Source organism: Mustela nivalis, assembly GCF_964662115.1.
Source record: "Mustela nivalis genome assembly, chromosome: 12".
Classification (NCBI taxonomy): Eukaryota; Metazoa; Chordata; class Mammalia; order Carnivora; family Mustelidae; genus Mustela; species Mustela nivalis.
Window position 1 is genome coordinate 22,304,418 of NC_139031.1, and position 25,115 is coordinate 22,329,532.

Consider the following 25,115-nt stretch of genomic DNA (forward strand, 5'->3'; position numbering starts at 1 on the left):
CCCAGAACTGGCCATCTGGAGAGCAAGTGTGTTCAATCGGGGCCCGGGTTTCAGGGGAGGGAGAGAGGAGGGCAGCCAGTGCCTTGCAGAGGATGGCCTACCCCGAGCTATGGAGAAGAGCCAGGAGTGGTCACCACAGGCCCCGGGGGCAGCTCATGGCCGAGGGGGTGAGCTGGTTCAAGGCCATGATGGAAATGGATGTGCTGGCCCCACTTGGCTGACTTGAGGAGCAAAACAAGCAGATAATACTAATGAGTCCTTAACACCTACTAGACACTACTAAGCACTTTTCCTATGTTACTGTATTTAATTGCCTGGGATTAGCGAACACGAAGTGGATGCTATCAGTATCCCCCTTTACAAAGAAGCAAGCTGAGGAACTTGCTAACTTGGTGAACTTGAACAAGTTACTCTGCTTACTTCTCTGTAGTCTTGCTGTTATCCTTGGCTTGTACAAGCACCACCCTGATCTCTGCCTTGGTCCTCACATGGGACTTTCCCTGCGCTGTACTCTGTGCCCAGATTTCCTCTTTTTTGTGAGGACATTGGTCATATTGGACTAGAGCCCACACCAATGACTTCGACCTAACTTAAAGTCATCCAAGGGCACCTGGGTGGCTCGGCTGGTTAACCATCTGCCTTTGGGTCAGGTTATGATCCTGGAGTCCTGGGATCAAGCCCCACATCAGGCTTCCGCTTGGCAGGAAGCCTGCACCTGCTTCTCCTTTTCCCACTCCCCCTGCTTGTGTTCCCTCTCTCTCTCTCTGTCAAATAAATAAATAAAATCTTAAAAAAAAAAAAAAAAAGGAATTACATCTGCTATGATCCTATGTCCAAATAAGGCAACACTCTGAGGTACTAGGGGTTAGGACTTCAACATATGAATTTGAGGGAACACAGCTCAACCTCTAACAATATTTAATGCGTAACCTACTCTGCACCAAATGCTGGGGTCACTATTGACTTTCACAACAGCTCTAGAAGGCAGGAGTATACGTTGCCTTTGTTTTATAGATGAAGACCCTGAAACTCAGAAAGGCTGGGTAGTTCACCCGAAGGCACACAGCCACTAGACTAAACTGTGAGTGACACCTCATCACTCTGGAGTGGGACAGACCTGGGTCCAGGTGCTGGTGGTGTGACCTGGGGAGCAGCCCCTCCGACTCTCTGTTCCTCACTGATAAAACAGGGTCAGTACTAACCTGGCAGCAGCAAAACACTGTTGTTCGGGGTGAAGATGAGGTCTAGCCCAGATACTGATGCACAGCCGAAGAAATGATCATATTAGCGTACCCTGCAGTGAGCAAGTTGGAGCAAGTCCTCGGTTTGTCGGTTCCGGGTGGCTGTTCCACTGTAACCACCTCTTCTCTCGGAGTTATGGGGTGGGTGGGGGCTGGCAGAGCAGGGGAGGCACTCAGATCCCTGCACCCCGGGCCGCCCAGATCTCCCTGGGGCTGCCCGCATCCTAGGCCACACCACCCTCACCTTCCCCCAAGTCCTTCCCTCCGCTGCTGCCAGATGTGAAGTGAGGGGGAAGATAGAAGGAGTCACAGCTGGGGGCCTCCTTCCTGGTGCTCAGGCCCCAGTGTGTTTGTTGTCTGTGTAGAAAAGGTGCCTCTGAGAGAGGCTGCCCACTCTCCCCTTGCCTCACCCTCTCCCTCAGGGACAGTCCATGAGAAACTGTAGGATCAGGGGTGCTTGGGTGGTGTAGTTGGTTGAGTGCTTTCAGACTCCTGGTTTCGGCTCAGGTTGCGATCTCAGGGTCATAAGATCGAGGCTGGCTTTGGGCTCCCCGCTCAGCACAGAGCCTGCTTAAGGTTCTCTCTCTCCCTTTGCACCCCTGCTTCTACTCTTTCTCTCTCTCAAATACATAAATGAATCTTTAAAACCATAGGATCGGGGCGCCTTGGTGGCTCAGTCATTAAGTGTCTGCCTTCATCTCAGGTCATGATCCCAGGGTCCTGGGATCGAGCCCCACATCAGGCTCTCTGCTCAGCAGGGAGCCTGCTTCCTCCTCTCTCTCTGCCTGCCTCTCTGCCTACTTGTGATCTCTGTCTGTCAAATAAATAAATAAAATCTTTTAAAAAAAAAAAAAGTGAGTCAGAAGAGCCAAATACTAAATGTCAAGAAGTTTGGGGGATAGCTTAACATATTATTGAGTTTTTAATTTTTTTTTTTTTTAGGTAAGCAAAAGACCTATGTCTGATAAATAGGTCTTAGAAAACTTGTTAAATAAATCTAACAAAAATTCTAAGTAACAGGGGGCAGGGGGTAGGGAAAGGGTGGTGGGTTATGGGGAAGGTATGTGCTATGGTGAGTGCTGTGAAGTGTGTAAACCTGGCGATTCACAGACCTGTACCCCTGGGGCTAATAATACTTATATGTTAATAAAAAAAATAAAAAATTATAAAAAATAATTCTAAGTAACTACAAAAAGCAAAGCAAAGAGAAAGAACACATCCTTCACAGAGAGGCGGGGCGGCACCTGCCCCCACGCTCTGTTTCTCCCTCCCTCCAGCCCACCGCCTTGGGGGCCCGCTGCCCCTCTCCGGACTTCCTCTCAGCTCTCAGGAGGCTGGCCGTTTTCTGACTTCTATCAGGCTTCTCGACTGTCCCCTCCCTCCCCCTCCCCCACAACGAGTGGCTCCGGGTGACAGGTGTACACGTCAGGGTCCTGGCAGGACACAGGCACCATCAAATGCAGGCAAATTCACAGAGGCGTGAACAGCGTCACAAAAGCCAGGAGGGGAGTGTCCAGGCACCCAAGGCCTAGCATCAAGGGAGAGCAATTATCAGCCTCTGAGGGACATCCTCCAGGACCTGTGACCATTGCAAGGTGAGGGGCACAGTCTGTTCCCTATCCCTGCCCCTGTCTCTTGTCCATGCCTCCCATTAGCCAAATCCCCCCAGAATCCAGAGGCCAAGGGAGGAACCGGGGGCTTGCAGGCTGAGAAAGTGAGCCTCTTTGCAGCAGGGAGGAAAGCGGAGGTTGGAAGGGGAGGGGTGGCAAGCAGAGAGAAGCCCGGAAGAGAGGGATCCGATGGGGGAACAGGGGCCCACCCTGGCGCCCACAGTCACCCCAGCCTTCTCCCCCGGGCGAAAGGCAAGCATCCCAGCTCCCCTCTGGGATGGGAGCACCTGCATGAACGGGTGAGTCAAAGAATGAATGACGAATTTGAGAACGGAAGAATGACAGAATGGGAAGAGGCTGGTTCCTACTGGCCACTGAGAACAAGGTAGATCATTTTCCCCAAGATTTCACCTGGATTTCACCATCTAGACCTTGAAGGAATGTTTCCTAAGGAGCCACTTTGAGGCCTAGAAAGGACCCTGGGCCAGAGAAACAGAGGCCATGGCAAGGTCACAGGTGCCATTAGGCACGAAGGAGCCCTACAGCGTCCTGCTGGTGAGGCCTGGCTCCTCCCTCTCACTGGAAACACACTCATGGGGCTGCCCAACCCCTACCCCCAACCCCTTCCCCCTACCTCCCTTACCACTCAACTCCCCACCCCTACCCCCAAAATTTCACCTCCTCCATCTGGGTCCCTCAGGGATGGCTTCAGGGTTCAGTTAGGTGTGGTTGCTGCAGGGGAGGGGAGGGACCGCAGGATGGAGACCAAAGGACCGGTCACCTGATTACTGCTGTATTCACCCCTGCACAGCAGCTACCATGCTCCCCAGTGCAAACCTCCTGGTGGGAGGAGCCAAGCTTGGCCTTGGGACCTCGAATGTTCTCTGAGTACCCTGGGAGGTAGGGCTGGAGGCCACTGATGGGGTAAGGGAGACTCCCCTTCTGGAGGGGCCTGGCCCTGTGCTGTGCAGGCGCACACTTGTATGTGTGCATTCTGTGTCCTAGACACACAACCTGCACCTCCTTCACTTGGGGTGGACGTTTGGTGAAGGCTATTGTGTGGGTCCAAGGGTGCAGAGGCAGAGAGGTGGGGAGCCCCAAATCTCATAGGGTTGACCTCATGAAGGTTCAGTCTCTGGGGTCCAAGAACTAGTGCTGGGGTGGGGGGTGAGGGTTAGGGGGGACTGCAGGGGGGCCTATGGCAGGACCCTTTCTGATAAGTCTCTTCTGGGGTCCTCAGCCATTATGTCCCCCACTTCTACCTTGGACTGGAGCTGGAAAGGCAGCGAATCCTGATACTGAGAGTCACCTGGGATGAGGGACGGGGGGCCTGGGATGGGGGTCCAAGGGCAGAACACTCCTCATTATGCTTCAGCTTTGCCCTGCCCCAGACAGGAGCTGAATTCTGACCTCCAAAGCCCTAGGTTTGGGTCCCCACAGATGTGTGAGTGGGGACGGGGAGCCCTAGCCCCAGTGAGTGAGCCGATCCCTGGTATGAGGGTGACCCTGGTCTTCACCTTGTCCTGCGTTCCATGTGTTCTCTGATCCCAAGTCTATTCCCAGAGATTTCCAGATGTGCTGACAGGCATGCTTTGCTCTCTCAGCAGGGCTGCTGGGTGAACCAGAAAGGCAGCAGCCTTCAGCAGCTGTCCGCTGCTCGCACTTCGTCGCAGTCAGATCCCCCACTCCAGGCGTCCTCCCCGGGTCTGCCCTCCAGCCTGGCTCTGCTCAGGCTTTGGATTTTAGGATACTCTAGGGAAAGGGCAGAGCCCTGCCCTCACAGCCTGTTCGTTCCTGGGGATAGAAGGGAATGTGGACCAGCTCAAGGGTTAGACTGGGGTGTATTCAAGGTTCAAGAAGGAACAGCGAGGGCAGTTTCCAGGGGAGCCTGACCACAGGGCTACCAATGGGCTGCGCCCAGACCCTAGAACACGTGTTTCCTGGGCCTGAACATCTGACTCATATAATCGGAGTTGATCCCAACGCCTGTGCAGCACCCACCAAGTGCTCTGTCAAAGCTGCAGCCTCTGTATTGCTCACTAGGGCCACCGTGTGGCCATCTCAGTGCCTCAAGTCCTCCTGCAGGCGGCATCCCTTGTCCAAGGCTATCCTTCCCTAGGTAACTTTCCTGCCCACACACTCTGCCCAGGACCTCTCCTGGGGACAGCTTACCTGGATAGAACAGAAGGACAGTATAGCAAGCTGTCTATGGCTTAGCCTAGAGCAACCACTAAGAAAATAACTTAAAAATAGTAAGGGGCGCGTGGGTGGCTCAGTCAGTTAAGTATCTGACTTCAGCTCAGGTCAAGATCTCAGGGTCCTGGGACCAAGCCCCATGTCTGGCTCCCTGCTCAGTGGGGAGTCTGTTTGTCCCTCTTCATCCCTCTGCCTTTCCCTTTCTCTCTTTGCCCCTCCCCCTGCTTGGTCTCTCTCTCTCTCTCTCTCTCCAAATAAATAATTAAAATCTTTTTAAAAAACAATTTAAAAAAATCATTCAAGGAGGTATTTAAATTTTATACTAGAAAATATTCACCATGTAAAAGAAAGCAGTCTGGGAGAAATAGAGGAACAAAAAGACATGATAATTAGAACACTAGTAAAATGGCAAATACAACTATAATAATAATATGAATGGATTAAACAATCTAATCAAAAGGCAGAGATCACCAGACCAAATTAAAAAACAAGATCAAGGGGCGCCTGGGTGGCTCAGTGGGTTAAAGCCTCTGCCTTGGGCTCAGGTCATGATCCTGGGGTCCTGGGATCGAGCCCTGCATCGGGCTCTCTGCTCAGCAGGGAGCCTGCTTCCTTTTCTCTCTCTGCCTGCTTCTCTGCCTACTTGCGATCTCTGTCTGTTAAATGAATAAATAAATAAATAAAATCTTTAAAAAATTAAAAAAAAAAACAAGATCCAACAATATGCTGTCTATAGGAGACACATTTTAGATTTAATAATGTACAAATAGATGTAAAGGAAAAGGACAGGAAAAGATATGTCATGCAAACAGCGACCATAAGGAAACTGGAGAAGCTATACTAATATCAGATCCCATCCGTTTTTTTAAATGTGTAGAGAACAAAATTGAATTTATGTCTAATATAGATAATAAATATGAATTTAAATTATCTAGTGGATTTCTAATATATGTATCATCTTTTTTTTCAATTGAAAGAGAATAATTGGAACACAATATTGTATTAGGTTCAGGCATAAAACATGGTGATTCTATGTTAATTTGTATTATGAGATGGTCACCACAATAAGTCTAATGACCATCTGTCACTGTACCAAGTTGTTACAATATTATCGACTACACTTGGCTGTGTTATACCAGACATATATTATTTGTTTTAGGAGTACATTTTATAATGATAAAAGTGTAATCCATCTAAGAGGTGACAATTATAAATATACATACACCTAACGACAGATCTATATCTCACACTGTATGCAAAACTTAACTCATGGATCAAAGACTTATATATGTAAGAGCTAATATTACAAAAGTCTCATAAGAAAACAGAGGGATGAATCTTTCTAACTTTGGATTAGGCAATGGTTCCCAAACTATGACACCTAAAGTGTGCTACAAAAGAAAAAAAAAAAGATAAATTGGACTTCATCAAAACTGAAAACTTTGGTGTGTAAAGGACACTCTCAAAAAAGAGAACCCGGGGTACCTGGGTGTCTCAGTGGGTTAAAGCCTCTGCCTTCAGCTCACATCATGATCCCAGGGTCCTGGGATCAAGCCCCACATCAGGCTCTCTGCTCAGCAGGGAGCCTGCTTCCCCACCTCCCTGCCTGTCTCTCTGCCTACTTGTGATCTCTCTCTCTCTCTCTCTCTCTGTGTGTGTTAAATAAATAAATAAATAATAAAAGCTTAAAAAAAAAAAAAAAAGAGAACCCACAGAGTGGAAGAAAATACTGGCTAGCCATATACCTGATAAGTGACTCCTATCTATAATATATAAAGAACACTTAGAACTAAATAATAAAAAGACAACTCAATTAAACCTGGGAAAAGGATTCGAGTAGCTGTTTCTCCAGAGACATCATATAAATGACTAACGACCACGTGAAAAGATGCCCCACATCATGAGTCATTAGGAAAATGCAAATCAAAACCACAATGAGATATCGCTCTACACCCACTAGGATGGAAACAATAAAAAAGTCAGATCGTAATGAGTGTTGTAGAGGATGTGAAGAAATTGGAAGCCTCATCTATTGCTGGTGGAAAGGTAAAACGGAGCAGCCACTTAGGAAAACAGTTTGGCAGTTCCTCGAAAGGTTAAAGACAGAGTTATCACACGATGCAATAATCCCAGTCCTTGGCATACACCCAAGATAAATGAATGCGATTGTCCGCACAAAAACTTGCACATGAATATTCATAGCAGTGTTATTCATAATAGCCCCAAAGTGGAAACAACCCAAATGTCTATCAGCGGATGAGTGGATAACTAAAATACGGTGTATACCTACGATGAAATACCATGTGGCAGATCAAAGGGATGAGGTATTGATAAATGACACCGAGGATCCATGAAAACAAGCTCCGTGAAAGAAGTCAGACACCAAGGACCACATATTGTATAATAATTTACTTAGGGGACGTGTCCAGAATAGGCAAATGAATCTACAGAGAGAAAGTGAAGAGTCGCGTGGGTGGCTCAGTGAAGTGTCGCCTTCAACTCAGGTCATGATCCTCTATCAAGTCCTGGGATAGAGTCCTCAGTAGGGCTGACTGCTCAGCGGGGAGCCTGCTTCTCCCTCTCCCTCCCCCTCTGCCCCTTCCCCTGCTCATGTGCACTCTCCCTCTCAAAAATAAATAAATGAATAAAATCTTTTTTTTAAAAAGTGTAAATGAGTGGTTGCCCAGAGCTGGGGGAACGGGGTTGGTGGGAAACAGGGGGTGACTGTGAAAGAGTAGAGGGATTCTTCTGAAATGTTCTACAGCTGATTGTGCTAATGGGTGCACCGCTCTGTGAAAGTATCTCTGTGAATATATCTCTTTGTCCGGGTTTATATACACTTTCGGGTGGCCGAGAGCCGCCCCGCTGCACTTTCAGCTTCACTCAGGAGGTGCTCAGCTAGCAAATCGTTGGCCAAGTTTTCATTCACCCCTTTCTGATAACCTAAAAATTGAGTTTTCCTGTAGTCTTTATCATCATACACCTGGCGCCCCGGGATTGGGGGGAAAGGGGGGACAGGCTCACACCTGGCACCTGGGTGGGAAGTTGGGGCAGGCAGCCCAGGAAGGTCACCGCCCGCCATCTTGTGAGCTCTGAACGGTAGCCTATAAATGGGTTAATCTATGATATGTGAATTATATCTCAATAAAGCTGTTACTGGGGGGGGGGGAAGGGAACCCAAGGTTATTACTGGGTGCCAGGACATCTGGTGTCTCAAGATGGGCCAGCTGCGGTTTTTGATCCACTGGCCTCTCCCCCTTGTCATCTGATCCCTCCCTTTGTGCTACACGGAAGGAGGAGCGGCTCTTCTCTTTCCCTTGGTCCCTGTCCTAGGTCTGGTGTTTCTCTAAAACTGAGGGCTGGGGCTGGGTGAGACCAGTTGCTTGACTAGAGCCCCTTTGGCCAGTCTTGGCCCAAACTCCAGTGAGACAGTATCTCCTCTGGCCAGCCCATGAGAGAGCCCATGGGCCTCTCAGAGCCCGATTGGCAAGGGGTTCAGAGCTAACCCCAAACAGAGGGCCCTGGGCAAGTGCGGGCAGTGCCCCCCACTCACCAACCTCCATCTGGCTCCTCAGAGCCACAGGTGAGTTGGGTCAGTTCTGAGGGAGGTTGTTAATGATAGGCCTTGCCTTTGTTTGGGAATCTGAATTCTAGGGCCCTGATCCAGGACCACAGGATAGGATCCAAAGGTACTTCTGACACTCAGTACCCTCAACCCAATCCTTGGATTTTATAATGGCAAGAGAGATCCCTGTGTGTGTCCACCCACTGCTACTTGCTGAGCAATCCCCCTGCCCGAGGGGTGCTCCCAGCTCTCCGTGCAAGGGAGAATATGCCTAAATCTTGTAATTGCATGGATTCCCAGTGCTGCGGAAGAACTGACCAGAAGCGGAAGTTCCCTGGGTGCAGGAGTCACAGATGGGAGAGAGGAGACAGCAGACATCTCCGCAGCGGTTAGGCATCAGAGCTGGGGGCAGCGGGGTGGGGGGGGGGCCAGTTCCACCACTCTCCAACGGAATGAGCTTGCTTAGGCTGCAAACTCCACAAGCCTCAGTCAGTTTCCTTGCCTGTCAAGGCTGTGAGGGATGGAAGAAGAGAAAGAGAGGTGGGTTAGGGAGAGGCAAGGATTGCCGGCAGGAAGTTACACTGCTGTATCTCCACCTCCCTTCCGCTACCCTCTTAGCTTCTCCAAGCCTTCATGGGATCCCCAGGGGTCAGTCCTTTAGAAAAGAAAGTCACAAAAGAGATTGGAGAAGCCCTAAGTGGGAATAGGCACAAAAATGATGGGCAAGTTCCGCTCCCAGCTGGAGAAGTTCAAGGCTTGGCAGTCCCTGTGTGGGCGCCTGGAAACCTTCTGCCCAGCCCCTAGGTCCTTGCTTTGCCGCAGGGTTCAGATACGCAATTACATGGCATCAGTCTCTCTGCGCCAAAAGCCAAACAAAAAATGCACACACGCTCCTAAAACCCCAGCAGGTTCAGTCCAAGAAGGAAGTATTCCAACTGTATTAATCTTCGAGCAGTGTTGTTCAAGTGTGTGGACTGGCATTCTGTACGGAGCAGACATGCCACAGCGTGGGAAATCAGGAGGTGCCTAGAAAATCAGGAGGTGCACCTTTGCAGGCACCTTAAGGACAGGCAAAGGATGACCTTCCTGGAGGGCAACTGGTGGGCTACTTACCCTGAACATGGGGAACGGGTAGCCAGGCTGCGGGGAAACAGTTGTGGGATTGGAATCTCAGATCTATGACCAACAACACATTCCCCTACCTGCTATCGCAGCTCAGCTGGTCAGCCAGGGGTGACCTTTGCCTTGGGGGGGAACGTGATGTTGTGAGTGGGGAGGGAGGGTTCTGGGGGAATGGCGAGGCTGAGACAGGAGCCACTGAGATTGCTGACTCCAGGGCAAGCTGGAGAGGATGGTAGGAGTAGGCTTGGGGGCATGAGATCCCGCACAGCCAGTTGCAAAATGCCTTCGCCAGACAAAGTCACATGGTGTAGGCATGCTCGCCTGTGGTTGTGTGACCCAGATGAAGCGTGCGGAAGAACAGACCGTTAACATTGGTCACGGGGTGGGAGGAGCTGGGCAAGAAAAGGGGCCAGAAGAGACATAATGATGTGTTTTGTCTGCATACCTTTGTAGTATCTCCCTGCATTTGTTATAACCGCTGTGATTTGAAAGATAGCAAAGTACAAAAAAGTAATCATTTACTAGTCCTTTAGTCCCTCCCTCCTCGCAAAGACCTTTTGCTTCCAGCCAGCAAATCCCACGAGAAAAATCAACCTGCTACTCTTGGCAGTACAGCCTGAAGCAGGTAAGGTCCGTGAGGTAACTTACGTTGGGGTCTTCTGTGTGCCAGGCGCCACACTCTGTCAGGCACACATCCTCATGGAACTTTCTTCACCTGCCGTAGGGTTAGTACTTCATTTTACAGGTGAAAGATTTCAGCTTAGGGAGACGGAGTAGCTTTAGTGAAATAAGTAGTAAGATTCGCCTATTGGCAGAAGACCCAGGAGAAAACAGAATTCCCGTCAAAAGGGTTTAGCTCAGGAGAACTTATTTTTTTAGATTTTATTTATTTATTTGAGAGAGAGAACACGTGCCCAAGGTGTGGGTAGGACAAAGGGAGAGGGAGAAGCAGACTCCCTGCTGAACAGGGAGCCCGATGCAGGGCTCAATCCCAGGACCCTGAGATCATGACCTGAACTGAAGGCAGGTGCTTAATGACTGAGGTACCCAGGTGCCCCTAGTTCAGGAGAACTTAAAGAAGGGGACTATTTACAGACCTGCAGACTCAGTGGTAAGAGAATCCACAAGGGATGATGAACACCAGGGGCTAAAAATAGCAGGAAGCCAGCACCACCCCTGGGAGGCAGAGAGAACAAGGGGAAGGAATAGTGTTATCACGGGAGCCCAGGTGAGCAGAAGGAGGGAAGAAATATCCTCAACCACTCTCCTCGCCTGCCTTCCTGCCTCTCATTGGCTGACCCAAGAGGAAGCGGGAGGGGAGGCTACAGTCTGTAGGGGCTGAGAGTGGGAAGAATGAATGGGAATGGGGAGACCAACAGTGCAGACCGTTGAATGTGGAGTTGGAGTTGAACTCAGAACTCACCAACTCCAAACCCTGGAGTCCTTCTGCTGCCCACATAGCCCCCTGCTTCCCACACACCAGTCTGTATGTAGGGCCATGCTGCCGAGTTAAGGACCCAAGCCTGAGTCTTTCCTGCATTCTCCAGCCAGAATACCCAGAATTCTAAAGAACAGACCAGGTGTTGGTCAGGTTAGCAGCATCTGGCAGAGAAACGAGAGCCGTGTATTCCAAGCCTGACACTTGTGTGCACTTATGATCCCCGGCTCACACTCCGCCTCTGCCAGAAGCCTCCTCCCCCCTTCCGTTGGCCTGCATGGGGCATTCCATGAAGAATGATTTTTCGTTTATTGCTATATCCCTGTATCTGGCTTGATGCCTGGCACAAAAGAGACTCACAGTGATCAGTCATGGTAGAACTCAGATGCCTCTTCAAATATCCTTTCCTTGTGGCCTTAGAGTTTTCCAGAAGCTTCTCTATCTTCTTTTACAGCTAAAGAATGTGCTCTTTCTAGCCACTGATTCACTTGCGCTTCACAAAACACTTCCTAGGGGGTGCCCTTAGAGCAACAGGTCATGGCTAAGAAGAATGAGCCACTGGAAGTTAAATGACTTGCCTGAGGTCACCAGGAGAAAGTCTGGCAGCTCTCACCAGTGCATGCTCTTAGCCTCTGCTCCACCCAGTATCCCAGGGGACCTGCCTTAGAGCAGGCACCATTTCCTTTAACCCTGGTGGGACTTCCTGGTTTCTTCTCTGGCCTGCTGGCCCTCGCTTTCCTCTGCCCCCATGAGCCTAGCTCCAGGCCTGCAGAGGCCCCTCTCAGCAGGGGCTCACGGTCGCTCCTCCCCCTGCTGCCAACTGCTCAGGCCTTTTTAGGGATCCCTACTCCTGGGAGAGATGCTGCCCTCTCTTAAGGTGCATGGAGAGTGGGCTGGGAGGGGAGGGGGAACTTTAGCCCCTGCCTGGGCTTGGGGGAAGGGTGCCTTCTGACTTGCTGGCCTTTACAGTGGGTAGGGAGACTGCTTTGGCAGGATTCATGGCTCCGCCCTCAATGTCCCTTTGCTGTGAGCTCCGAGGCCATCCCCACCTCCCCCTGCTTCCCAGCTGCACTGAGGAATTCGTGGCCAGCTTTCCTCACTTCCTCCCTTTGGCCCCCTCTGCCTGCTGAGCCCAGGGCCCAGCCCTGCTCCCAGTCCCGGCACCTCCGCCCCGAGGTCTGAGTTTGGGAACTGGAAAATGGGCAGAGACCAGCCAGCAAAGGGAGGCCTTAGCATTTGGGGCCAAGCCTGGGGTTGCGGGTATGGATGGGGTGGTGACTGGAGTCCAGGAAGGAAATTGCATAGGTGGACAAAGGAGGAAGAAAGCGGAGACCTTGATCTCAGGAACCTGGAGCAGCCCCTTGGGTACAATTTGTTATTTACTGAGCCCTTAGTGTGTGCCAACCACTGCCCTATCTGTATACTCTCATCGCCAGTCTATAAAGTAGGTATCAGAATCCCCAGTTTGCAAACAAACTGAAGCACAGTTTGAGGTCTGCCTGAGGACACGAGGAGTCGTCGGCTAAATAGGGTTTTAAACCCAGTCCCATCCTTTTCTCCTGTAAGCAAGGAAGAAGCTGAACTGGGAACCCTAGGGCACATGGAGTGACCCCACGAGAGTGGGGGAGCAGGAAAACCAGCTGTCCTAGGGTCTCAGAGTGATAAATTTGTGGTTACTGTCAAAGTCCCCACGAGGGACCATATGTGGGAGATGGTCCCAGCTTCCTGCCGGGCTCAGGAGGCTCTCTAGCCGCTGCCCCTCTGGCACGGGGCTGGGGTCAGGGCAGAGCTGGGGTCCAGGGCTCTAAGAGTCTATCAGGGAGGCAGACGCCGGCAGGCAGGATGACAGACTCCAGAAGCCCTCCCTGAACAAAGACTGGGTGGGAGGCGGCCTGGTGTGTCCCCACCCCGCCTCCCCCAGCGACTGCTGAGCCGCGACCACAGACAGTGAGGCGGAGCGAGCATGGCGGGGCCCAGGGCCGCCCTGCTGCCCCTCGTCCTGCAGCTCACCAGCCTGGCCCAGGTCTCGGTGACCGGGGGAGGTAAGTCCGGGCGCCGAAGCCTCGGGGCGGGGGCGGTCCGGGGACCCCGTTTCTCACTCAGCGCAGCCCGAGGGAAGGAGCTGGGGCCAGGCTGCCTCTCCCGACCCCCGCCGCGGGGTGCGAGCGCCTCCGGGGCCAGTCTCGGCCCTCCCCGTCGGTGGAGGAGCCCGCGCGGAGGCGCGCACGGAGGCTGAGGCCCGGGGCCCAGGAAACAGACAGGGGGCTTCCTGCACTGCCTCGGGAGGCATTTCTGCAGGCAGCAGTGGGGGAGAGGCTGTCCTGGAATCCGGGAGTCTGAAGTTAATTATTTGTCTTGAGAAGGGGGGCGGGGAAGGAGGCCCGCCATGGGAGCTGACTTGGAATTTGTGTCTGGCCTTCTCCTGGAGGGTGGGGGGTGCAGGCAGGAATTGAGGGGTCAGTGCAAGCACTTGGCAGCCGGCTGGGGAGAGGGGAGCCGAGGACAGTTCCACGGGGAGCAATCAGGCTCTGTGAAACGAGCCGGAGCGCTTTCTGCTGGTCTCTCCCAGGCAAAGGACTGGCCCTATCTTCCCTGAGGGTCCCAAAGGACCCCCACCCTCTCTCTGACTCCCTTATTGTGCCTGCTGAAGTAGACCTGGAGGCGTGGCCTAAGAGGAGGGACCGTGGGCGTGGGGGTGTCAAGCAGGGACGGAGGGTTTAAGATGCTGAGCCCTCATCCTCAGGGGCCCTGCGGAGGGCGGGGAAGAGTGCCACCTACAGGAGCCCTACAGAGGTCCAGGTGACAAGATCCCCCGCTAGAGAGGGGATGGGAATGTGTACAAGAGGCTTAAGGGCTGGCATTTGTTGGGGTGTTAGCACCTGGATGTGGGGAATAGCAGGCCAGCCTGAAAAGAATGAGTGGCATTTGCAAAAGCTCACATTTGGAGTTGGCGGTGGGACCTTCAGATGTGCGACATAGAGAAGTGGTGCCAGAGACCAGCAGGTGGGGGCAGGGAGGACGGCTCTGACTTCAGCCTCCTGAGTGCAGAAAGAGGAGAGAAGAGTGGGGAGTGGGCTGGGGACAACTGGATGAGACCAAAGGTCGATGGGCTGGGGGAACACCAAAGAGGAAAACTGAGCCCCAGATATCAGAGCCCGTGGGCATGGCAGGAACCAAGCCAAGGAACTCGGGCCAAAGCAGGTTCGGAAGAAAGAAGACAATTTAGGGTTCAAATGAGGCTCTCCAATCCTCCCTTGGGAGAGTGGGGGTGGGAAATGGGTGACACAGTCCCCTGCCTCACAGGACTAGTGTCTACTAGAAACCCCTTTAGCCACCCCAGACCTGGTCTCATAATTGCTACCTCTGTGGGGAAGACCCTCCCCTCTCCTTCCTCCTCCAGACCGTCCACTGCCCACCCCAGCCCGGAGGAGGCATCAGGTCTATGCGATGTCTGTGGACTCAGTTTATACCCCCCCCCCCCACACACAGTTTTTACTTTCTTGACTGCTGGGGAGGGATTCAAGTGGGGTGGAAATGGCTGTCCAACTCCAGGCCCAAACTCAGGGGTGTGAAGCAGAGGGAACAGCCGCCCCTCCCTGTGCACAGGCTCCTTCTCTGGAAGGTGAGTGGGCAGGCGGACGGGTTGGGGTTTAGGCTGCCCCACCCCCGCCCCTGCAGGGTTTGGAAAACAGGACCCAGGAAGCCTTGGCAGCTCCTCACCTACAGGCCCACCTTGGATTCTTGTCCCCTTCAGGTGGGGTCATCCTCAGGGAGCCCCCTCAGCTTGCGGACATCCACGACTCTGGGCAGCAGGAGCCAGCCCACCCCTCAGCCCTTGCTGGGGCTCCCCGGGAGCAGGGGCGCCCCCTGGAGGAACGGCTGGGAAGGCTGGAGGCCCAAATGGTAGCACTCAGAGAGCAGGTAGCCAGGGAGGCGGGGCGGGTATGTGCGGACTAGGGCAAGGCAAGGCGGTGGGCCTTAAAGGAAAGAAGGGTTGAGCCTTGGGGGGAGGGGGGGACGGGAACAGTAAAATAGAGTTTGGTTTTAAATGCACGTGGAGAAGTTCTTATAGGAACAGTTCTTAATACTTAACTCTTTCCTACAAAGGAAGAACCCCCAGAGTACTGATTCATCAATTTAGATGGAGCACGTACTGCACATATTATACATAATCAGAAAAGATTTTGGATGGGTAAAGGTCTTCAATTGTTGAGGGGAGGGATTGGGTCCACTTCTGTCCAAAGGAGAGGTCTGGGGAGCCCACCCCCCGAACCTGTCCAGACTCCAGATCTTGAGAACCGTGGTTAAGCCTGTCTGGAGGGGACCCACTCGCCTCTGCCCTGGAAGCGTCAGATTTCCTTCTCCCCCTGGTCTGGCTCCACGAGCCACAAATCTGCGGGGCATGTCAGATGGTGCAGAGCTGAGCCAGCACCTCCTGCTTTCCCCTCCGCCTCTTTCCCCCAGAACAAGGAGCTGGAGGCCAGGGTGAGGCAGCTGGAGTCTTGTGAATGCCGTCCGGCTTCTGCTCAGTGCTGGGGACTGGGGCAGGCCTGGCCTGACGGTGCTCGCTGGGAGCCTGAGCCCTGCACAGCCTGTGTCTGCCGGGAGGGGGCTGCACACTGTGAGCCCAAGCTGGGGCTGCCCCATTGCCGTGGTGAGTGCTGTCCTGTCTCCCCGCCAGGCCCCCCTGGGCGCCTGGGGATGGCCCTGAGCCTGAGTGATGGCACCATCTCCTCCCCAGGCTGCAGCCACAATGGTCAGGCCTATCGCAATGGCGAGACCTTCTCCCCGGATGCCTGCACCACCTGCCACTGCCTGGTGAGTTCCCAGGACCCACGTGGGTATCCAGGTATGGGTGTCCCAGACCTGTCCCCCTCATCTGCCTCGTGTAAGCTACCTCTGACTATAGACTGGTGCACAAGGTGAGCAGTGCTGTCTGCCCACCCCTCCCCCAAAGCCTCGCCACTAGTGGCTCCAGATGATTCCAACTAGCTCTATTTTCTGGGGCTCAGCTTCCCCCAGGTACATGGTTGGGGTCCCCCAGCCCCTCTGATTGGGGCCCAAATGATAGCACTCAGAGGGCGTGGCATGGAGGGTGGAGGGGCTGGAGCTGCTTGTCTTCCTACATCGCCCCCTCACCTGTGGACCCTCCCTAACCCTACTCATCTATCTGTCCCCCTCATCAACCCTCCTCGTCTCCATCCACATCTACCTTCTTCCAGCCTTTCCTTCCTCACTTCTCCATTTAGGAAGCTCTCAGGTTCCTTCCTATGATCTCTCATTCTGGGAACTTGTGGCACCCGGAAGAGATGGTTTCTGGGGCTCAGGAGCAGCAGGAGAAGATGGGTGTGGGGGTAGGATGTCTCTTTTCTGACCTCAGCCCGAGGGTAGCCCACGTACCTTGAGCTGCTTTGGCCTCTTGTTCCTCCACTGTATCGTGGTCCAGGGTGAGTTTTGGGTTCGGGAAGCCGGGTCCTCAGGGTTCTGAGGCCCGTGCGGCCCCCCTGTTGGCTTCCTCACAGGAAGGAGCCATAACCTGTACCCAGAAGCCGTGCCCAAGGGGACCCTGCCCAGAGCCAGGAGCGTGCTGTCCGGACTGTGAGCCAGGTCAGCCTCCCTCCAGCCCCGGCCCCACCTCCTGCACCCATTCTGGCCCCCAGGGCCATGGTGTGCCACCCACCACGTGCCCAGAGGGCACCTGCCCACTCACTCTGGCAGTCCGGGGGAATTCAGAAGGGAAGCACAGCCAGCAAATGTGTGCTCTGGCCTGGGGCAGAGCCAGAGCCTCTGTCTGATTTTTCTCCTGCCCTCAGAGGGCTTCTGACCGAGTTGAGAAGATAAACTGAAAGTTAATGTAACACAAGATTTAAGATCCAATGACCAGATTAAAAGAATTGCAGGAGGGAAGCATGTGGGTATCTGCCAGAGCAGATGGCAGGAAGGCAGGGGGAGCCACTCAAGACTGTGTCATGGTGGGTCACCTGAGCCACATCTTCAAGAGAATGTGAGATTTCACCAGCAGGAGACAGTTATCTGTGGCCCTTTCGGCACAAGAACAGGGTGAGGAGAGATGTGTTGCAGTAAATCAGGCTGGAAAGGCCCCGCAGAAACAGCCTGCTGTAAGCCTTGCAGTTTGGACTTTCTTCTGTGGCAATGGGGAGCCATAGAAGGCTGCAGAGCCAGAATGGGGCTTCTTCAAAGGAGTACTGTAGGAATATTCATCCGTTTGGGCTAGATGCAAGAGACCAGTTAGTGGGCTAGTACAGTAGTCATCTAGGCATAGAGCCAGGAGGCCAGGGGTGACCGTGGCTGCAGAGGGGGCGCTGTTTCTAAAGAAGGGGCAGGAGCTGGTGACTGGTGAGGTCCCATGGAATAATGGGAAGCTAAGAAGGCAGTGGTGCCAGGGACGTGAAGAGAAGCAGGGGTCGGGGGACAGTAACTCTGCCCGGGGATGCTACTAGCTCACAGTCAGGGACGGGGCTGTCAGATTTAGCAAAGAGAATACGGGATGCTTTGTTACGCTTGAATTTAAACAGCATATACTTTTTTTAGTGTTAAGTACATCTCATGCACTGTTTGGAACATACTTACACTAAAAAAGTATAGATTGTCTATATGGAATTTGATTCATCTGAGCATCCCGTATTTTATGTAGCAGAATATCAGCTGGGAGTGTGAAGGGCGGGTCAGGGGCTCAGGACACCAGTGGGGTCTGGAAGTGGAGCCTGGGAGTCGTGGCCTGGGCTGGGGAGTGGTCTGGGGAGCTGGTGGAGCTCAGAGAAAAGGGACATGTGCGCACGCACGCACACACAGAACTCTCAGGACATGTGGTGCCTCGAGGCCACTGCTGGCTTGTATATCATTGGTGAAATTTTGTAAAAAAGCACTCTTTCCTTAATGCTTCTATGGTAAAATAATGGAAATCTACTGGTAACGTTTACATCGGACACTTGACTGCCATCTGCTGGGAAGTGGTGGGAATTCAGGTTCTCACCTGAATGGTGCCCTTGGACTCGGTACCCTTGTGCGTGCTTTGGCTCCAGTACTATGGGTCTCTCATGTGGGGGCCTGGCCCCGGTTTTGCAGGCTGCCCTGGAGGCCACAGGGCTGGGGAAACGTGGCACCCAGAGCCCTGTGTCATCTGCACCTGCCAGGTAAGGGCATCAGAGCCCAGCCCCGACCACCATGCACATCCCTGATGCCAAACCCAGTGCCAAACCCAGCCTGGGGGCAGGACAGAGCTGATGCCGTCTCCCTGCCCCAGAAATTGAGGCTGCAGCCTTCTGGGCACACTAGGCCAGCAGAGTAACTCAGCTTGGGCAGTGGAGAGGGAGGGAGGGCTCAGTGTCCGCCTTGCAGGCTGGGACCGTGCAGTGCCAGGGACCCTCATGCTCGGAGCTCAACTGCCTGGAGAGCTACACCCCTCCTGGGGAGTGCTGCCCTGTCTGCCGGCCAGGTGACGTCCTGCCCCGCCCCACCACTCCATCCCCCAGACCCCCTGTCGGTCCAGTACCTGTTCGGGGTCATGCCCTGCCTTGGGTAATGTCCCTTTGCCCTGCTGTCTGCTGACCTGTCATCCTGGCAACCCTCCCCAGGCTGTGAATATGAGGGCCACTCCTACGAAGAGGGGGCCAGCTTCTTGTCAAGCTCCAACCCTTGTCTCCAATGCTCCTGCCTGGTGAGTGCCCACCCCCAACTTGGTCCAGGCCCTGCTCCTCCTTATTCACCCCCTGCCCCTACCATGGGCCACACCTGCTGCTCTTTCATCCCCTCACGTACCTTCCAAGACCTGCTGCCGGTGAGGTTCCCCTCCATCCCGGCCCTGCGGCCTGTCCCCTAAGGGTGTCAGACTCCTGCCCACCCCGCCCTCTCTGGGAGCCAGCCCCAGGCCTGGCTGCTTCTCACAGCTCTCGGTGCGTTACAGAGCGGCCTGGTTCGCTGCATACCCCTGAGGTGTCTGCCCAACCCCTGCCCTGAGCCGGTTCCCAGGCCCGGGCACTGCTGCCCAACCTGCCAAGGTAAGAGGCTGCCACGCCATTTCTTCCACTCCGGAGACCATTCTGCTGGCCCGGACCTGGGGGGTTTGCTCAGTCGGGGAGCAATGCCCGGTCAAGCTGGCTCCAGAGATGAGGTGCTTGGGCTCGCATTCTGCCCTTGCCACGTCATGGCTGCGTGCCTCTCAGGGAGCTACTCTGTGCCTCAGTTCCCCGTTTGTGAGCTGTGGATGATGACATTCTGTACCCTGATAAAATGTTGACCACCATTACCCACTCTGTGCACAGAAGACACAGGCGGGCCATCCGGGCGGACCCCTAGAGGGGGACGCCGAGTCGCACAGCAGTACTATGGCAAAGGCAGGCTGAGAAGCAGGTGCCAGGCACTGCAGAAACTCCAAGGAAGGAGACCCAGTCCAGCCTGGACACAGGAAGGAGAGCGTCCTGGAGACAGCGTGTTCTGGGTGAACCCTGAGGATGGAGAGCAGTTAGCTAGGTGACGGGCAGAATAAGCCAGAGGGCATTCCAGGAAGAGAGGACAGAGGCGTGGGACACACAGTGTGAGGCAGGTGTGTTAGGCGGGAAGCTGCAAGCACGCACCAATGACCAAAGCCTGTGGTGAGAGCTGAGGGCCGCCCAAGCCAGAGCAGGGGGAGGTGGGCGTGGCCACACTGGGTCCTGGGAGGCCTGGAAGGGCAGGCTAAGGAGCTTGGGTCTTACCCTGTCTGGGCTTTGGGAGCCCCCAAGAGTCTAGGCCAAGGCATGACATAGTCTGGTTTGGGCTCAGGAGAGAGCCCCCAGGGGGCCTGTGGAGGACGGTAGGGGCAGGCTGAGCCGGCAGCTAGGCTGGCTCCCACCGGGCTTCCTTTCTGCCCATCTTCACCCCCACCCCAGGCTGCACGGAAGGTGGCTCTCACTGGGAGCACGGCCAAGAGTGGACTGCCCCTGGGGACCCCTGCCGGATCTGCCAGTGCCTGGTAAGCCCTGCTGCTACTCCACACCCCAGGTGCCCCATGTTCATTCTTTCATTTCACTGAGCACATCCCATAGGCACTGGGAGGGGACAGAGTTGGAGAAGACCCGATGCTGGGCACTTGGGGCGGGGGGACAGGGCTGTGCCTGTCTGCGTGCCAAGTTCTGAGCACGGCAGGTGTACAGCATGGATTTGTGAAGTAACTCAAAGAACTTGCAAGCTCCAGGGGTGAGACAGGGCAGGATAGGAAAGGCAGCAACAGTTCTAGGGAGATTTCCTAGAGACATCGAGAACTGGGCTGTCCAGTCTGTGACCTAATGCGTGTGGCCACTGAGCCCTGGAAATGGGGCCATTCAATCTGACTTGGGCTGGAGCATAAAATACACATGGGATTTTAAAGACTTAGTGTGAGGGGCGCCTGGGTGGCTCAGTGGGTTAAGCCGCTGCCTTCGGCTCAGGTCATGATCTCAGAGTCCTGGGATCGAGTCCCGCATCGGGCTCTCTGCTCAGCGGAGAGCCTGCTTCCCTCTCTCTCTCTCTGCCTGCCTCTCCATCTACTTGTGATTTCTCTCTGTCAAATAAACAAATAAAATCTTAAAAAAATAAAATAAAGACTTAGTGTGAAAGAAAGGAATATAAAATATATCATTAAATACTCTATGTTGATTGTATCTTGAAATAGCTGTTGGATAGATTGAATTGAATGGAATATCTTAAAAAGTCATTTTATCTGCTTCTATTTTCGTTTTTTATTTTTATTTTTTCCCCTTTCCCCCCCTTTTTTTCCCATGTCTTTCTACTTTTTGAAATTTGACCACCAGAGAAATTTTTTTAAAGATTTTATTTATTGGGGCGCCGGGGTGGTTCAGTGGGTTAAGCCTCTGCCTTCGGCTCAGGTCGTGATCTCAGGGTCCTGGGATCGAGCCCCGCATCAGGCTCTCTGCTCAGCAGGGAGCCTGCTTCCCCTTCTCTCTCTCTGCCTGCCTCTCTGCCTACTTGTGATCTCTGTCAAATAAATAAATAAAATCATTTTTTAAAAAGATTTTATTTATTTATTTGACAGAGAGAGAGAGAGATCACAAGTAGGTAGAGAGACAGGCAGAGAAAGGGGGGGAAGCAGGCTCTCCGCTGAGCAGAGAGCCCAGTGGGGGCCTCCATCCCAGGACCCTGAGATCATGACCTGAGCCAAAGGCAGAGGCTTAACCTACTGAGCCATCCAGATGCCCCAACTACTAGAGAATTTAAAGGGACTTGTGACTTGTATTATGCTTCTATTGGACAGCACAGATCTAGAAAATCATGGAAGGGGTGGGTTTAGGTCTTAAAGGGTGAGTAGAATTGAAGCAGGGAGAAATGAGGAAAGACACTCCAGGTGATAGAGACTGAATGTTTGTGTCCCCACCCCCCAAATTCCTATATTCAATCCTAATGGTATTAGGAGGTGGGGCCTTTAGGAGGTATTTAGGTCCTGAGGGTGGCACCTTCATGAATGGAATTAGTGTCCTTGTAGAAGGGACCCCAGAGAGTTAGTTCCTCCTCTCTTCAGCCACATGAAGACACCGTGAAAAGACAGGTGTCTAGGAACCTGGAAGCAGGTCCTTACCAGACCCTTCTGGCACTTGCTCTTGGACTTGCCAGCCTCCGGAACTATGAGAACCAAATTTCCGCTGTTCATAAGCCCCCCAGCCTATGGGATTTCACTACAGCAACTGAAATGGTTGGCCCCTCCCCCTCTGTAACCATGTGCTCCCCCTCCCTGCTCACACGGACCACTCTCCCCAACATCTGTGAGAAGCGTGGCTGGCTGTCCACTTAAGGGACTGGCAGTATGGAGCCCTGGTGCAGGTGTGAGCTCAAGGGGTGGGATCTGTCTGGGAGGGGCTGTGGTGGAGTAGCGACAGCTGTGGCTTGATTGCCAGCTCCCAGAGGTGGGTGTCACACCAGGCTGGGCATCTCATTTCATTCCCATAACAGGCTGTGAGCACAGGACTATTGTTTTTTTAAGGATTTTATTTGTTTATTTGAGCGAGAAAGAGAGAGAGAGAGAGCACATGCGCGAGAGCGAGCAGGGGGGTGGGGCAGACTCCCTGCTGAGCCGGGAGCCGGATGCAGAACTCAATCTCAGGACCCTGGCATCATGACCTGAACGGAAGGCAGACACTTAACTGAGCCACCCAGGTACCCGAGGACAGAACTATTACTGTCTTTTTTCAGATGGGTAAACTGAGTCACAGAACGCTTCAGTAACGTGATGGGTTATACATCTGTATTGGTTTCCTGGGTTGCTCTCCTTGTGTGTGTGTGTTTGTGTGCACGCACATGTGTGTGTTCAAATTTCCCCTTTTTACAAAGACATAGTTCCTGGAGCGACCACCCCACTCCAGTATGACCTCATCTTAACTAATCACATCTGCAATGACCCTGTTTCCAAATAGGCCACATTCTGATGTCCCAGGGGTTAGGACTTCCACATATGAATTTGGGGGGACACAGTTCAACCCATAACAGTGCTTAGTAAGTGGATCGCAGGGACTTGATTGCTGTTCCTGCCCCCTGACAGAGCTCTAACGGCACCTTCCCCTGCCCCCCCATTGCCCCCTCCCAGGAGGGCCACATTCAGTGCCGCCAGCGAGAGTGTGCCAGCCTGTGCCCGTACCCTGCGCGGCCCCTGCCAGGCACCTGCTGCCCACTGTGCGATGGTGAGTCGGTGAGTGGCGCCTGGTACAGGGGTGCAGAAAGCTCACGGATGGCCCAGAGCGGTCTCCCACGAAGGCCAGCCAGGACGGGCAGCGGGGGGAGCAGCGTTCCTGAGAAGGGTCTGAGGCACCGTCTTCCCCAACAGGCTGTTTCCTAAATGGGCGGGAGTACCGCCGCGGAGAGCCGGTGGGCTCTGGAGACCCCTGCTCGCACTGCCGTTGCGCTGTGAGTGTGGCTGCCTGGCAGGGAGGGCCTGGCTCCCGGGCCTGCCTCTCGGACGCTGACCAGGCCCTATTGGCAGAACGGGAGCATCCAGTGCGAGCCTCTGCCCTGCCCTCCTGTGCCCTGCAGACACCCAGGCAGGATCCCTGGGCAGTGCTGCCCGGTGTGTGACGGTGAGCTGGGGGCTTGAGTCACCTGGAGGGAGGCAAGCACTGGCCCCAGGGGTGCCCGGGCACAGGGGTTCAAACCTATAGGAAGCCCTTTGGACTACAGTACAGGAGAAATCCTTGAAAAGCCTAAGCTCCTGTCACCCCGGGTGAGGGGCACGTTCTCACCTCGCCTTCTCATGGCAAACTGGGCCCCGGGGTGGGGCCTGATATCCTGGAGGTGGGGGAGCCTGGTGCATCAGGGTGGGCGGTGGACGCCTCCAGGTGGTGTGTGGCTTCACCGTAAGCCTCCTGCTCTGTCCCTAACCCCCCATCCTCCTGTCCTCCTGTCCAGGCTGTGAGTACCAGGGACACCAGTATCAGAGTGAGGAGACCTTTAGACTCCAAGAGAGTGGGCGCTGTATCCGCTGCTCCTGCCAGGTAGCCAGTCCAGCCCTCTCCCACCCCAGATCTGAGTCAGCCCTTGGGGACCCTCAGCCAGCGTCCCTCCTAGGCCGGCGAGGTCTCCTGTGAGGAGCAGGAGTGCCCGGTTGCCCCCTGTGCACTGCCTGCCTCTGGCCCCCAACTCTGCCCAGGTATGTGTGGGGAAGGGGCGAGGGAGGAAAAGCTTCTAAGGAGGGCTGCTTCCAGCCGCCGCAGATGGTAGGGGGGGATTGCCGGGGCCATTTCCCATTCCGGTGTGTGCTCAGAGACCACCATGGGGAGGGCAAAGCCAGGTTCCTGTGGTCTGGGAGGGTCAGGGATGGCTGGAGGTATCCCAGTTGCCCCGGTGACAGCCCCCCTCCCCACTCTGCTGTAGCCTGTGTGCTTGATGGAGAGGAGTTTGCCGAGGGGGTCCAGTGGGAGCCTGATGGTCAGCCCTGCACGGCCTGCTCCTGTCATGATGGCGTGCCCATGTGTGGGGCTGTGCTCTGCTCCCCAGCCCCCTGCCAGCACCCTACTCAGCCCCCTGGTGAGTGCTCCACACCAGTCTGGCTTTCTTCCCCCACCCTCTGCTTTGTCCAGCTCCCCCCACCCCCAGTTTGCTGGGCTCTGATCTGTCTGTCCCACCCAGGTTCTTGCTGCCCCAGCTGTGAGAGCTGCACCTACCATGGCCAAGTGTATGCCAATGGGCAAAACTTCACAGACGCAGATAGTCCTTGCCACACCTGCCACTGCGAGGTAGCTCCCCGGGTTCGCCGCTGCCCTGCTGAGCCCCTCCTGGGGCCCACCCCCATTGCCCTCTCCCCTGCTCCCAGGAGGGGACTGTGAGGTGCTCCTTGGTTGACTGCCCTCCCACAACTTGTGCCAGGCCCCAGAGTGGACCCGGCCAGTGCTGTCCCAGGTGCCCAGGTATGTGCTTCTTGCACCTGGGGGCCCTAGACCCAGCTCTCCCGTGACCCCCTGGGCTCACCAGATACCTTAGAAAGCAACCACCTTTGGAATTGTTTCCAGCCGGACACAGCTTGGAACTCTCTGGAACTCACAGAGTATGGGCGGGAGGGAGAGTAGAGATTTGTTTCTCCCTTTGTGCTACTCCAGGACCCGTCCCTCCCATTATGTATACCCTCTTCCTATCCCCGCAACCAGTCAGGTATATTTGCATATCTTTCTGTATAAAGCAGGTTCATGCCACAAACATTTGGGTCTGGCATGTGGAGATTGGGTGCTGGCGTGCCACGTTCCCCGGATCTGCCCCGGTGGAGGGTCTGTGCCAGGGTGCGTCTCACAAACACACACACTTGCAAGCATGAGCTCCCCGGCTCTTCCCTCTCAGAGGGAGGTAAATGGGCTCAAATACACACACATACACACACACACATGCACACACACACACACACACACACGTGTGCCCACGCACACATAGGGTGTGCTCAGAGAGATACCCACACCCGCCTACATGGACCCCTC

At 54.2% G+C, this 25,115-nt stretch overlaps 1 protein-coding gene and 1 long non-coding RNA gene across 23 annotated transcripts in view; one reads left to right on the forward strand and one right to left on the reverse strand.

Annotated features, from left to right (window-relative positions):
• Nucleotides 1–7,920: 7,920 nt before the first annotated feature.
• LOC309845293 lies at nt 7,921–13,447 on the reverse strand. The gene is made up of 4 exons (XR_014301186.1): nt 13,183–13,447; nt 10,832–10,910; nt 10,383–10,539; nt 7,921–9,123 (listed from the first exon to the last, which is right to left on the reverse strand). It is a non-coding gene; the product is annotated as an uncharacterized lncRNA (long non-coding RNA).
• Nucleotides 13,088–25,115, forward strand: part of KCP (kielin cysteine rich BMP regulator) — a gene marked incomplete at its 3' end in the record, with an annotated part of 31,663 nt that continues 19,635 nt past the window's right edge. For 13 of the 22 annotated variants that reach the window (XM_082693034.1, XM_082693052.1, XM_082693054.1 and 10 more), the window contains exons 1-18: nt 13,089–13,214; nt 14,927–15,093; nt 15,637–15,826; nt 15,914–15,990; nt 16,695–16,779; nt 18,259–18,326; nt 18,532–18,628; nt 18,768–18,850; nt 19,097–19,190; nt 20,061–20,143; nt 22,745–22,838; nt 22,982–23,061; nt 23,138–23,231; nt 23,560–23,645; nt 23,719–23,800; nt 24,025–24,177; nt 24,280–24,386; nt 24,464–24,557. In XM_082693034.1, the coding sequence (XP_082549160.1) occupies nt 13,136–13,214; nt 14,927–15,093; nt 15,637–15,826; nt 15,914–15,990; nt 16,695–16,779; nt 18,259–18,326; nt 18,532–18,628; nt 18,768–18,850; nt 19,097–19,190; nt 20,061–20,143; nt 22,745–22,838; nt 22,982–23,061; nt 23,138–23,231; nt 23,560–23,645; nt 23,719–23,800; nt 24,025–24,177; nt 24,280–24,386; nt 24,464–24,557 (1,813 nt within the window). In that variant the 5' untranslated portion in view covers nt 13,089–13,135. Of the gene's footprint in view, nt 13,215–14,926; nt 15,094–15,298; nt 15,365–15,636; nt 15,827–15,913; nt 15,991–16,694; nt 16,780–18,258; nt 18,327–18,531; nt 18,629–18,767; nt 18,851–19,096; nt 19,191–20,060; nt 20,144–22,744; nt 22,839–22,981; nt 23,062–23,137; nt 23,232–23,559; nt 23,646–23,718; nt 23,801–24,024; nt 24,178–24,279; nt 24,387–24,463; nt 24,558–25,115 lie in introns of those variants that run through there. The other 9 variants (XM_082693053.1, XM_082693037.1, XM_082693036.1 and 6 more) reach the window with 6 other exon arrangements.